At 32.6% G+C, this 13,158-nt stretch overlaps 1 protein-coding gene across 9 annotated transcripts in view; it reads left to right on the forward strand.

Moving 5' to 3' along the window:
• The window catches only part of LOC132697946 (collagen alpha-1(IX) chain-like), a 296,717-nt gene that overhangs the window by 213,275 nt on the left and 70,284 nt on the right, over nt 1–13,158 (forward strand). For 4 of the 9 annotated variants that reach the window (XM_060663734.1, XM_060663733.1, XM_060663735.1 and 1 more), the window contains exons 3-7: nt 4,101–4,301; nt 7,061–7,138; nt 7,221–7,395; nt 7,484–7,617; nt 8,734–8,763. In XM_060663734.1, coding sequence (XP_060519717.1) covers nt 4,101–4,301; nt 7,061–7,138; nt 7,221–7,395; nt 7,484–7,617; nt 8,734–8,763 — 618 coding nt within the window. Of the gene's footprint in view, nt 1–1,397; nt 1,470–3,377; nt 3,438–4,100; nt 4,302–7,060; nt 7,139–7,220; nt 7,396–7,483; nt 7,618–8,733; nt 8,764–13,158 lie in introns of all 9 variants that reach the window. The other 5 variants (XM_060663732.1, XM_060663727.1, XM_060663728.1 and 2 more) reach the window with 3 other exon arrangements.

Raw genomic sequence — 13,158 nt, forward strand, 5'->3', positions numbered from 1 at the left:
CATTACATTTTAAATATGATTTCTGGCATATGGCGGATGTAGTCCAATCTGGACGTCCAATTTTCGATTACTTTTTCCAACATTTGTGGCCGTATATCGACAATAGCACGGCGAATGTTGTCTTCCAAATGGTCAAGCGTTTGTGATTTATCCGCATAGACCAATGACTTTACATAGCCCCACAGAAAGTAGTCTAGCGGTGTTAAATCCCAAGATCTTGGAGGCCAATTCACAGGTCCAAACATGTCTTTCAATAAATCGATTGTGGCACGAGCTGTGTGACATGTTGCGCCGTCTTGTTGAAACCACATCTCCTGAACATCATGGTTATTCGATTCAGGAATGAAAGAGTTAGTAATTATAGCTCTATACCGATCACCATTGAAGTTGTTGCATAATACACAATTTTCAATTTTTGTAGCAAATAGATCAATAAGTAAAGAATAAAAAAATACTTTTTGCTATTTTTAAATAAGATAGGAATACAATCTTCGTTAGTACATAAAAATACTTTAAAATAATTTATACAAAATCACATTTTGTAATATATATTAGGTGTAAAATCTATACTTACCAAAAAAATAAAATTTCTATTGGCGGTTATTAAATACACTATTACAACTGCATCCACTGCACATGTCAATTACATTGACAACTTCATTGTAATTTAATAAATTCTCAACCAAAATATTCCTGTATGATTTACTGACACGTTCGCTAATATCAGCAATATTACCGCATGCATTTCCCACCCTCATTTGGCTGGCACTTGGCAGGGCTCAATTGGATTTATACACTATGTGGGTCATAGGAGAGTAAAGGAGAAAATCCTTGTATAGTTTCAATAAGTCCCAGCTCCATATACTGTACTCTATTTTGAGGTTGGATCTTAAAATCTATATATCAATAAGAGTGACTGAGGCACTCCCTTATCAGTAGTCTAGCAAATGAGCTACTCTTGCTCTAATCCAAAAATATTGGGTGGCTATGTTTTGACGGCCAATTGTACATTTGGTAGAGTAACATGGGACTAACACAAATTTGATACAAAATACGAAATACTATCCGATTCATACAACACAACGTTACACAAAGTCTGTAATAGAAATCTACTTCTGTGAGTACATGCATTTCCATTGCCTGAATTAAATTTGGCATATTGTTTATGAATATTTTCACAACTATCACGAAATTCGGGATGAGGCGTTTAATTATTTTCCACGCTGAAACGAAATCCGGTTATCGAAACACGTACATTATAACAGGTTATATACGTATATTTGGGATTAATCAGTTCAAATACAGTAGAATATTTATGAAATGCTTATTTTAGCACAAACGCTTGGTGCCACTCTCAATATTGACGAGCAATATTATTAAACAATGTTCTTTCCAAGGGCGCCCTGTCACAGGTTAAAATCTATCTGGACCCCAACATGGCTGCCGAGCAATGTAAAACGGATTTCCAGGTTAGTATCCCATTTGCAAAATACGTTTGAATATAGCACGGGTCAACGATCTACGTATTTCATTTTTTCAGTAACGCCGTTAAGGAAAACCAAATCCTCGGATCTTTCCCACCGGAAAGTTTCCTGCTAGTCGCGAAGTTTTATTTTTATATTCCCCACACTGGGTTATTACGACTATACTAGATGTGTTCAAAAAGCAAGATGACTGTTTTATCAAAAAGGATTTATTTATTTATCAAAATTAATGTTGTCCCCTTCAAAGTAACCCCCCCCCCAGATATAATACATTTGTACCAACGTTTCTTCCAATCTTTGAAGCACTTCTGGTAAGCAGTTCCTGGTTGAGTTCTTCCAGCGATTTTTTCATTATCTCTTCATTCGTTCCAAACCTCCTTCCTTTTGTGGGTTTTATGAGTTTCGAGGACAGGAAAAAGTCGCAGGGGGCCATATCCGGTGAATATGGTGGCTGAGGCATGATTGTAGTTTTATTTCTGGCCAAAAAGTTAAGACAAAAGCAACGATGAGTGAGCAGGTGCATTATAAATGAATTGTTTTCCCACAATTCTGGACGTTTTCTTCGTATTACTTATCGCAAACTGCGCATAACTTCAAGATAATAGTGTTTATTGAACGTACGACCCTCTAGTAAGAACTTTTGATGTACAGCGGCGCGATAATCAAAGAAAACAGTAAGCAAAACCTTGAGTTAGTTCAAAATTAATCAGTTTCACAACAAATTTTGCTGCTGCACGTTTCATGCCCAAAACTTTTGAAAAAATTGCATGTCACGAGCCAATAGAGATGCCGACGTCTTCAGCACTTCTCTAATAGTGATTCGACGATTTTTTAACACACTTTTTCAACACTTTCATCAGTTATTGAGATGCTGGGGCGTCCAGAGCGAGGTGCAACTGGCTGAAACTGTGAAAATATGTTAGGGACATGTGTAACAACATAACACAAAAAAATGTCCAAGATCGAATGTATCTGGCCCGCCAAATTACAAAAGTCACCTTACTTTTTGAATACACCTACAAAATAGTTGTCATAAATGGCATATCCTCTATGTTATTATTAAATTCACACATCTATTAATTTTTTGCATAATAGCTTCCTATATCTATCTGGTGCGGTTTTCGACGTACAAATTATTTTCCATTCTTTTCCCTATAATATGATATCACCAAAACCTTAACTTATCTAGGTACAAATTTTTCCTAGCCTAGGCCATAATTCTTAAAAAATCCAATTTTCTTGACATATTTTTACAAGTAATCCATGGAACGTCATGTTTTTACAATATTTACTTAAAAATAAACTAAAATGATGCAAAACAATTACTCTAACGAAATTTTTATGATTCTTTTTATTATGGACGGAAAATCTCAAACAAGAATTCAGAAGATAACCGTGAATCTAAAACTGTAATAAAATATAGGGTATGCTATTTAAGATAGCGACCTTGACGAATGAACAATCTGTTTGCAGTAAACTTCTAACCTACCCGTCATAGATAAATGATAAAACAAAATATTAATCACATCACCGGAATTACATGGATAATTTTGATCCTCCAACTTTTGAATGGACAAAAACATCGCCAGTTGGTATTATTCTATTTATTATTAATGATTATGCGGAGTGCTATTAATACTACTCAACTTTTGGTCCCACTTTAAGTGAATCTTTGGTTTTTTAAAGCAATTTTCGATGCCTAAATGCAAGTTAAAAATTTGCACCATGTTCATTTTTGTAAAGGAATAAATGGCTGATATCAAATATCAAAAAATGTGCGTCATCATACCCTACTAATCTGGATTAATTTTTATTTTTTCCTTTAGTATTCCCATTACTATTGTTTTATTGCTTTGTGTTTTATGTGCTTTAGTTTTTTTTTCTTTTTGCTAGGACATTTTGCCTACGGAGGATTATTCCGACAATGAGATAAGTCAGTTCGTAGATACCTTAGTAAGTTTTTTTGGTTTTTATTTATTTTTTAGTTTTTGTTTAATCTTTTGGTTAATCGAACATTAACTGCTTGGTGGTTTCTATATCTTTTATTAATACTGTAAAAGGCTGCGCTGAATTTCAAAACGATCGATCCTATGTGGATTTTGATTTTCTATCAATGGTGTTAAGCAAGAAATCTAACACCATTTAACCGTAAATAGCGCACACGGTATATTCTTCTTCTTTCGAATTCACCCCTTGCCTCTTTCTTATCCGTTTTGAAATATAATTTGTTTCCATGATTTTTATTTTTGAATACGTAACTTGAGAAATGCATACCCGACATTTAAATTCGAGAGATTTCTCACGTTTTTTCGTGAACAGTTAGAAGTCAGTGACACCGGAAAAGAAAAGATAAAAGGGTATATATAATAAAAGTTATGAAAATTGAACGAAAACAAAAAACTCGCTGAATAATATTTCTAAAATTTCTCAAATTAAGATGATGTGGATAAAGGGGCGGAATGCCTCAGCTTCATCGGGGTATAAAACATAAAGCATTGTTTCGCGCGGCCACTACCATGAGCCGCCCGGTATGTGTCCAATGCTGGGAAGCTAACACGAAAAAGTTTTACATTCGAAAGGTGTTTTCTAATTATCGCTTTTATTGATTTTTTTCAGGTCGAGCGCACTGATTACGACAATTCTTTTCGGGAAGGAAGTGGCGCCGACGAATTGGGGGCGTTCCCGCCGCCCCCGCCACCCCCAGACGGTAAGACGTGTTTGTGCAACTTTAACGAAAACTGCTGTAACGTGGTATTTAACAATAAACAAGCTGCCGGTGGTGGAATGAGGGGAGAGAAGGGCGAAAGGGGGCTCCGGGTAAGTACCTTAAATATATGTGTGTTTCAATCAGACGCACGCCGCTGATTTGGCTAACTTGTCTTAAACTAAAAAAATGTTTTACAAATTCTTGTCTACCTATAAAAAGAAATAAAATAAATGAACAAAAATACATTTGAGGCAAAAATACGTGCATACCAAATTTCATAATATTAAAAACACTTTCCAAAAATGGTTTCCTCAAATATCAGAGTCGAAATAATAGGTCCAATGTTATTATTATAAATCGATTCTTGCGAAATTTTTAGAAAAAGAATACAATTACAAAACAAGGTAAAACTAAACCTACAACTTGATTTGTAAATAATTGTTTTTTTGAAAATAGTTTCCTTCAATAACCGTTGATTCTACAAACTTCAAAATTATTTTTTGTATTTAATTAATTCTTACTATGCAATGCAGGGCCATTATTATCCATCCGGTAGAAGTCCATGCAGTTGTGAGTTTGCTGCTCTATTTGTTTCTGTGTCAATAAAAAAAGAAAAATAAGCGCCATAACGGCAAAGCGGCTAGCGTTTCCCCATAGACTTGGAAAATTTAACTTCACTTGTGTTTTAGTTTGTAGTACAATTTCGAATGTGGCAAGGCTTCCAATGTACTGAAATTTTCACCGAAAAGTTCCGCGACTTTCGATCCTCCCGCGTGTATAAAGAATAAAACCGATGCCGGTACTTTTTTATTTGCTTTAGACATTTTAAAGTTTTTTTAGCGTTCGAGGATATTTTTTGTAATACATTAACTTCTTCGGTTAATTTCGAAGCTTATACAGTGAAAACTCTCATAACTGGATAGCCACCGTTCCTTTAGTTTTGTCCGCTTATTAGAGATGCATGAAGAAAAAAAACAAACTAAAACCTTGAATAGGTATTACGTTTATTTCTTTAAAAATATGCAAAAAACTATAGAAAAAATGTAGGCGAATGAACTTTAATTATTTAGTTACAAATTCTATTGTTTTTGCTTTACCAAACTTGACTGAAAATGCTATTCTAAATTTTTAAGGTGTTAAAAAGCAAAAACTTTTAGATCAGTAATTATTTTTAAGGCTTCATTGTAGGTGTTAATTGTGATAGCTTTAATGTTCAAACTAGTCTCCTCAGTCGCTGTAATATTGTCGATTTCAACATAGTTTCCAAAAGTTTCTTCCGTTATGTTCATTTCTCTAACACATCGTTCTATTTCAAGGAGTAGGATATTATCTTCTGGATCACATTCCATTGATGTAGAAAAATCATATTTTTTTGAAAACCAGCTTTGTTGTAACAATTTTATATGGTTTCTGACAAAACTTTATTCCAGGCTGATCTAATAAAATAAAATGTTTCTAAAATATTTAAGAACTGACATGACAATTGTTTCGAAAACACCGTGTCTTTATAAGATAAAGACACGGTGTTGTCGAAACAATTGTCATGTGAAAATATATAATTTCGTGAAAATGTGAACTTTTAGTTCTTATTTATTTTGTTAAATGGATTTTCATCAAGTAAAAGCCACCTCAGTTCAATTTCTAAAATATTTACAGACCTTACTAAATCCCACGCGGATAGTTGATCCATCTTTGATAAAATGTGCTTCACTATAATTCCACAATAATAGAATTTAACATTCTCTATGACACCCTGATCTAGAGGTTGACATACTGATGTCGTATTTGGAGGCAAGAAGATAATATTTATGTTTTGTAATTTTACCTTACGGGGGTGCGATGGTGCGGTATCCAAGAATAATAAAATTTTTCACTTTTGTAGGGTAATTTTTCTATCCAATTGTAACAACCATTGATTCATAACGTCTCTTGTCATCCAGTCTTTTTAAATGCCCTAGGTCAGGCAGCTTTTCCATATTAGCACAAAATAAAATTGTAAGCCTCTCCTTGGAAAGGTAAGACTCGAAAGAAAAGGTCAATTTCATCTGCACTGTAAACATCTTAAACTGATTTACGTCTTCTTGACTCACATCTGCTGATTCTCCGGAGATACACTTAAAACTTATCGCATGTAAGTATTTTTCCAGCTATCCATTGGAAGCTTTAAAATTTTGAACATTAAATTTTTCGGCTATTTCTTGAGTCTGGGCCTTTACTAAGTGTCCTGGTATTGGAATGTTTTAACCTCGCAACCGAGGAAACTAATCAAAACACACTTTGACAATTTGAAGTCCCTCAGTTTTTGCAAAATTTATTTTTTATTTAATTTTTAGTTTTGTACTTTCTGCATAATTTCCTAAATGATGCGGATTTCCGAACGAAAATTGGTAGCTATTTAATTGTAGATGACGCTACCTACGTGCATTTTGTCCTTCTTATGCTTCTTAGTCTCATAACTATTTATACAATTCTGGAATATATGTTTAGTAGAAAAAAATAATTTTAATCATTTTTATTTGGAAAAGTTCCTTTCATTAGATGTCGCTAGGATGAGCGAGTTTCAAAATGTTTTATCTTTTGAAAATTGTGTATGTGTTTTTACAATAGTGAAACAGTTTTATAAAATATATTTCTCTTAATCAACAAAAATTATTTTGGAATAACATCAAACGAACGAACAGTAAATCAAAACCTACTCAAAATCACCATCACAAAACTAATGCTCACCACAGGAAAACAAAGGTAAAACACCCGGTTTATTTAGAACGAAACATTTTAAATCACAGGATTGTATGAATTCAAATTAAAAATAATTAAGAAATATCGGATACTTATTAAATAATCCCCTGTATATTTTCTTTGTTTACAGGGTCCTCCGGGAGATTCAATTAGGGGACCGCCCGGTCCACCCGGTCCACCAGGACTTCCCGGTCCTGCCGCTCCTGAGGTGAGTGTGCGAGAAATAAACCATTTATGGTATTGCAATGCCCACAAATTCGTACTATATTATTTCACTAATGTATCTACAGGGTGTGTGCAGCTGTAACCTCACATCTATTATAAGTTCTCTTGGAGGCAATCAGCCATATTCACCAGCATATTCGACCATACCGGGTAAAGAAGGAAACCCCGGAATGCCTGGTGAACGAGGTCTTCCCGGAGAGAAGGGCGCGTCTGGTCCAAGAGGTGATAAAGGCGAACGAGGTGAGTATACGATAAATAGCTATCGAAATGATATTGAAACTGAAATCGCCTTGAGTAATAGAGTAATAGGAACCTTCTTCGATATTAGGTGAAAGAGGTCCTCCAGGTCCTAGTGGACCTCCCGGTGCGAAGGGTGAACCCGGCGTTGACGGTGCTGCGGGTCAGCCTGGCCCGCCTGGTCCTGCCGGGCCTCCAGGTCCGATCGAGTTCGAAAATGTTGACGTAAGTATTGCAATTATTCTAGTTGTTTATGAATGCATGTGAAACGTTTGTTAAGTTTTTTTTCGTTGTTATTGCGAGGTACCTCAATCATTAATAGAGATAGCGCGGTGCGGTTTTTCGCAGTAGTGGGTTCTATTTTCGTAAAAAAAACATGCTGTTGCCGACGTAAAGCAAGCTTTATCTGCAGATCTTTTTACAAAGAATCCAGTACTCTCTTCTTCAAAAAAAATTAAAATAATGAAGTTAATGTTTTTTTAAATGGCAATTTGAATTTTAGAAAATATCCTAACTTTATTCCACGTAACATATTATTACTGATATTATTATTATTATCATTATTATTATCAGAAAAAGATACTAGGTACAGCATACAAAATATACTAAACTAAAAATTTTTATTTCCGTCCGCTTGCAGATGTTTTTGGCATACTCAATCAAATTCTTAAAAAAATATGCAAATCTTTCTGGTTGTGTCTGAAAACTTATCTTTTATAAAAAAATCTGAGGTACGCAACTGAATTATGGATTCTGCGTTCTAAACCAATCTTCGTAAATGCCCATAGAAGAATTCGTAAATTATGATAAAAACTTCTGGCAACTTCTGGAAATCATTGTAAGCAGTTTTCCATTTTGTGTATTCAATTCGTATTTTTGTAATAAAACAACAATAATTATAACAATAATAATAACAATTGATTTGAAATTAAGATAGAACACGCATATTTTCTTAAAATGTCAAAATATTTCTGTATTTAAAAAGTATTTAAACTACTATCGCTTTTCAAAATACGCACAAAAAGAGCAATCAAATATCGAAGATATATACAGGGTGTTCCATGTAAAAATATAACATTACCGCGTGTCTTAAAAATAATATATTTTACTAAATTTTGAGTAAGCGAATAGATTCTATATTAAAAGACAAAAAACGACGGTATCGGTTTTCATCATGTCATGGCGGGACAATGTGTTTAAAATACATCCCTAATAATAACTGAGCAATAACAACAAAAAATGGACACACTGTGCTTGTAAAAACTAGTTAAATAAAAAATGCCATGGAGTATTAATAATATATAGATTATTTGCTATTCCTTTTTTTTCATGCCTCCTTAGCCGAGCTGGAAAACTCGTAGCCCTTTCAAGGTAAATATTAGATCAATATAAGTTATTGCTGCTTGTTTAGAACATGAAACTTGAAATTCAATAAAGCCCGTATGGAAAAAGATATATTACACCCTTAAATGAGCTCTACTATTATATTAGTGCGAGCGATAATATAATAATAATAATTTGATTCGACTTTCAATGCACAAGTTAGCAATCGACAAATAAATTACCATATTTGGGAGACATGGTCAAAAATTCTGCGGATTATTTGTACAATTGACAGAAATGTTTCATAGGTTAGTCAGCTTTCAATCGTCTATGCTCTTTATTCAAATTTGATCCTGAATCCCTTTTGTTTTATGGTTTCAATGTGTTTATTCATGTTTTGAGTCAATTGAGATTTTTTTTTAGATTTAGATTAGATTACTATGGTTTTGGATTTGAAAATATTTATAATCTTAGCTCATGAAACTATTATTTATTATTCAAGTCAAGCAAGCGAAAATTTCAACAATACATAAGATGAAATGCGTTTTCCTGTTTTGAAAGTAAAAACGTATTTAATAAGAAAAATGTTCGAGCGACTTAAAATTGTTACTCCCTTCGAATCGAGGAAATAAACTATACTCGGTATTAGGTATCTTCAATACTTCCCATTAACTTATAAACAAAAAGAATGCGAATATGAGTTCACAGAAGACGCGAACACACGAATAACACAGGAAACTGTTTTGGAACGAACTTAATATATTGTATGGTAGCTAACTGTCAATGCGAGCTTAATTATTCTATAGTTATATGTATATAAAACTGACAATATAAAAATATCAACTTGGTTTGTATATAGCGGATGATTTAAACTATCAGTTTTCAAACAAATTATTTCTTTTCTACAGCAGGCAGGTGATAATTTTTACAGTGACACTGTGAGTGTCCTAAGTTTAGCTCCCAATGGGGAAAAGCAAACTTTCTGTGCCACAGCTGGTGAACCAATAGAAGCAGAGAATTACATTTTATATAAAAGATCTGGATGACGTCACGTTCGCCATTTAAAAACAAGTAAAGTGATTATACACAAAAAAAAATTCCCTTAACCAGCGTCTTTTATTCACCATCCGCCAAATTTGCATTTGTGTTTTTTGTTTTATGTACATAAACGTGGTACTGATATCGTCGCGCTCGTCAAAAACACTGCAGTGCAAAAGTTGCCTTTGCAAACTTTATTATTTGCCGCAATAATTACATGTTCCGTTGCGAGAACGATATCAGCTTCGTTCCGAGTTTGGGGACCATGTGATTAAAATTTTCCGCTGCAGTTGATCCGGAGCCGGCACAGCGGAAAATGAATATTAAATACTGAGCGAATTACGTGATTAGAGTCATGAGCGAAGGCTTTATTTTACTATAATTGTTAGAAACGGCACAATATTTATTTACCATGCAGAAACGTTATGTGCTTATTGTTATTCCAAATTAGCGGCATTAAAATCTAAATGCTGACAAAAATTTCCGAAAATGCTATTCGTTATCAACTGGACATTTGGCATTTGATAATTAAACATAAATAAATATCCTACTTCATGTATTCTCTAAAAAATCTTCGGACTATTACATATTTGACTCAAAGAAATATCATCGGATTGCCAATATTTCGAGTATACACATATTAATGAAGCAGATAGCCACCAAATAAATTTCGTCCCATTATCATAAAATGATCGTGAATCGTATTAATAATATTTTCCGAATAGTAAAAGAAGTTTAATGAGTCCATTTGAGCGATAAAAAAAGAAATGTGCGTACCTATCTTTTCAAGCAGTTAAACATTTTCATATCTATAATATTAGTCATGACTTTTACAAGTATAATAAATCTTTATTGACGCTTCTCTCTATAGTAATAGTACTGTAAATTCTTTTATTTATATAATAACTTCGAGCTTTAAAAGATTACGTTTCTTCTAAAGCTTTACTGTCCTGTCTGTTCGCCCCTTGGTAGTAAAGTTAAGTATTTCTTAGAAATACTGAGAAATTCGTAAGTGTTGTTGTCGACCTTTCAAACATGTCAGCCAATTTTTCGAATGAATCGTTGACTTTAATAATAATAAAACATAAAAATGTTATATATATATATATATATATATATATATATATATATATATATATATATATATATATATATATATATATATATATATATATATATATATATATATATATATATATATATATATATATATATATATATATATATATATATATATATATATATATATATATATATATATATATATATATATATATACATATATATATATATATATATATATATATATATATATATATATATATATATATATATATATATATATATATATGATGACACTATATTCCGGGATATCATCCGTTCGCTCGTTGAACTCCGACTGGAATCCTGCATCCGACTGGAATCCTGCAAATCTTGCATCCGACTGGAATCCTGCAGACGTTTCGCCAAAATCTCACTTGGCATCTTCAATGCTCGCGCTCCGAAAACACTTCGAACACTCTATATATATATACTGTTTTCGGAGCGCGAGCATTGAAGATGCCAAGTGAGATTTTGGCGAAACGTCTGCAGGATTCCAGTCGGATGCAAGATTTGCAGGATTCCAGTCGGATGCAGGATTCCAGTCGGAGTTCAACGAGCGAACGGATGATATCCCGGAATATAGTGTCATCACATTTTTCCATCCGTGAATCAATACGTGAGAATATATATATATATATATATATATATATATATATATATATATATATATATATATATATATATATATATATATATATATATATATCTCGATAGTTTCCAGTTTACCCTTTTTCTGTATTATGTAAGATATCAAAATTATCTCCAAACTTGTGCATTTCTGAATTTGATTGAATGGCATGGTTAGAATCCAAACTTTTATTTTTATGCGCTTTTTTATGTTCGCTATACATACATTATAAATTTTAAGACATGATCCACATTTTAACTTGTAGACTTGAATTTTTAGAAAATTTCCTATGGCGTTTTAATTTCATTTAAATATATGTTTCGAAACTTGCCTGCTAGGTTCTCCTATGTCTTTTATTGCTTTATAAATTTTGGGTTCGCAATTTAATATCGGATGGATAGAGTTTAGAACTGTTTGAAACTGTTTTAGTTATTGTCTTCTTTATCAAAAACAGACCGTATCCCTTCTTAAAAGCTATTTGTTTTATAATATCTATTCCTTTTTTAAAATGTTCTTGAGTTTGTCCATGTGTGAGGGTTTATGGTAAATCGAGAAATCAAATTTGTTCTGCAATTTGGTTCTAATTAAGTCCAGAAACTTTAATAAAGAGTTACGTAGTTCCCTCTCTGTGGTAAATTTTATACTATTATGTATGGGGTTTATATGATTCAAAAAGGACTGTAGTTGTCTTTCCGTTCCAGTGAAAAACATCATCCACATATCTGTACTATCAAAGAAAACTATCTCTCACAATATGTTCAAATTTTTCATGAAAATTTCTACAGCTGGTGGACTAAGTCGATTTCCCATAATGAATCCTTCTTTAGCAATATAAAATTGACCATTAAATTCAAAATAATTTTGGTCTAAATGAATTATTAAACTATCTAATAAATATTATTTTATGACAGCGTTAACTTTTCACTGAGTAAGAATATTGTCTATTGCTTATTACGTCGATCGGTGGAACGCGATAAAATGGATTTTGGGCCTCAAAAAAAAAACTAGAATTGCATTAGGAGGAATTTCATTGTATTTAACATTGTTGACTAGTTCGAGTCAATTTCTAATAACCTATCGAGGTTTAAAGGCAATATGAGATTCTAAAATTTTTATTAATCTTGTTGAAGTTTAACTGATGGTGCAGTTACAAAAAAAGACTACAAGGCCTAATATTAAACAGTTATACCAAAATTCATGAAACAAGAACATACATAGGAGAACCTAGCAAGAAAAATTCTAGCTAAATTTGGTTTCAAGACTGCTTTTAAAACTGAAAACACCGTAGGAATTTTTTTAAAAAACAATGAAACTAAATTTATTTTGAATACACGGGTAGAACATTTAAAAAACACATTAACTAACATAAAAGAGCGCATACAAATATAAGGTTGGATTCTCTAACTTTGTCATTCACCTAAATTCAGAAATGCACAAATTTGGCGATAATTTTGATATTTTACACAATGCGTCAAAAAGCAAAAAAACTAAATTTGTTAGAAGCTATGAGCGTTAGATTTCTACAGGTTCAGAACTAGATAGTTGGTGCTGTTTTTTATTACTCTTCAGGATCAATAATAAAAATGTACTTTGCTGGTTTTCCATCAACCATAGTTTTCACTTTTAATGATTAAAAATGAAATTTTCATGTTCTTGGCCGTATCTGACTACTT

The sequence above is a fragment of the Cylas formicarius genome, unplaced genomic scaffold, assembly GCF_029955315.1.
Source record: "Cylas formicarius isolate icCylForm1 unplaced genomic scaffold, icCylForm1.1 PGA_scaffold_2__14_contigs__length_35257938, whole genome shotgun sequence".
Lineage (NCBI taxonomy): Eukaryota > Metazoa > Arthropoda > Insecta > Coleoptera > Brentidae > Cylas > Cylas formicarius.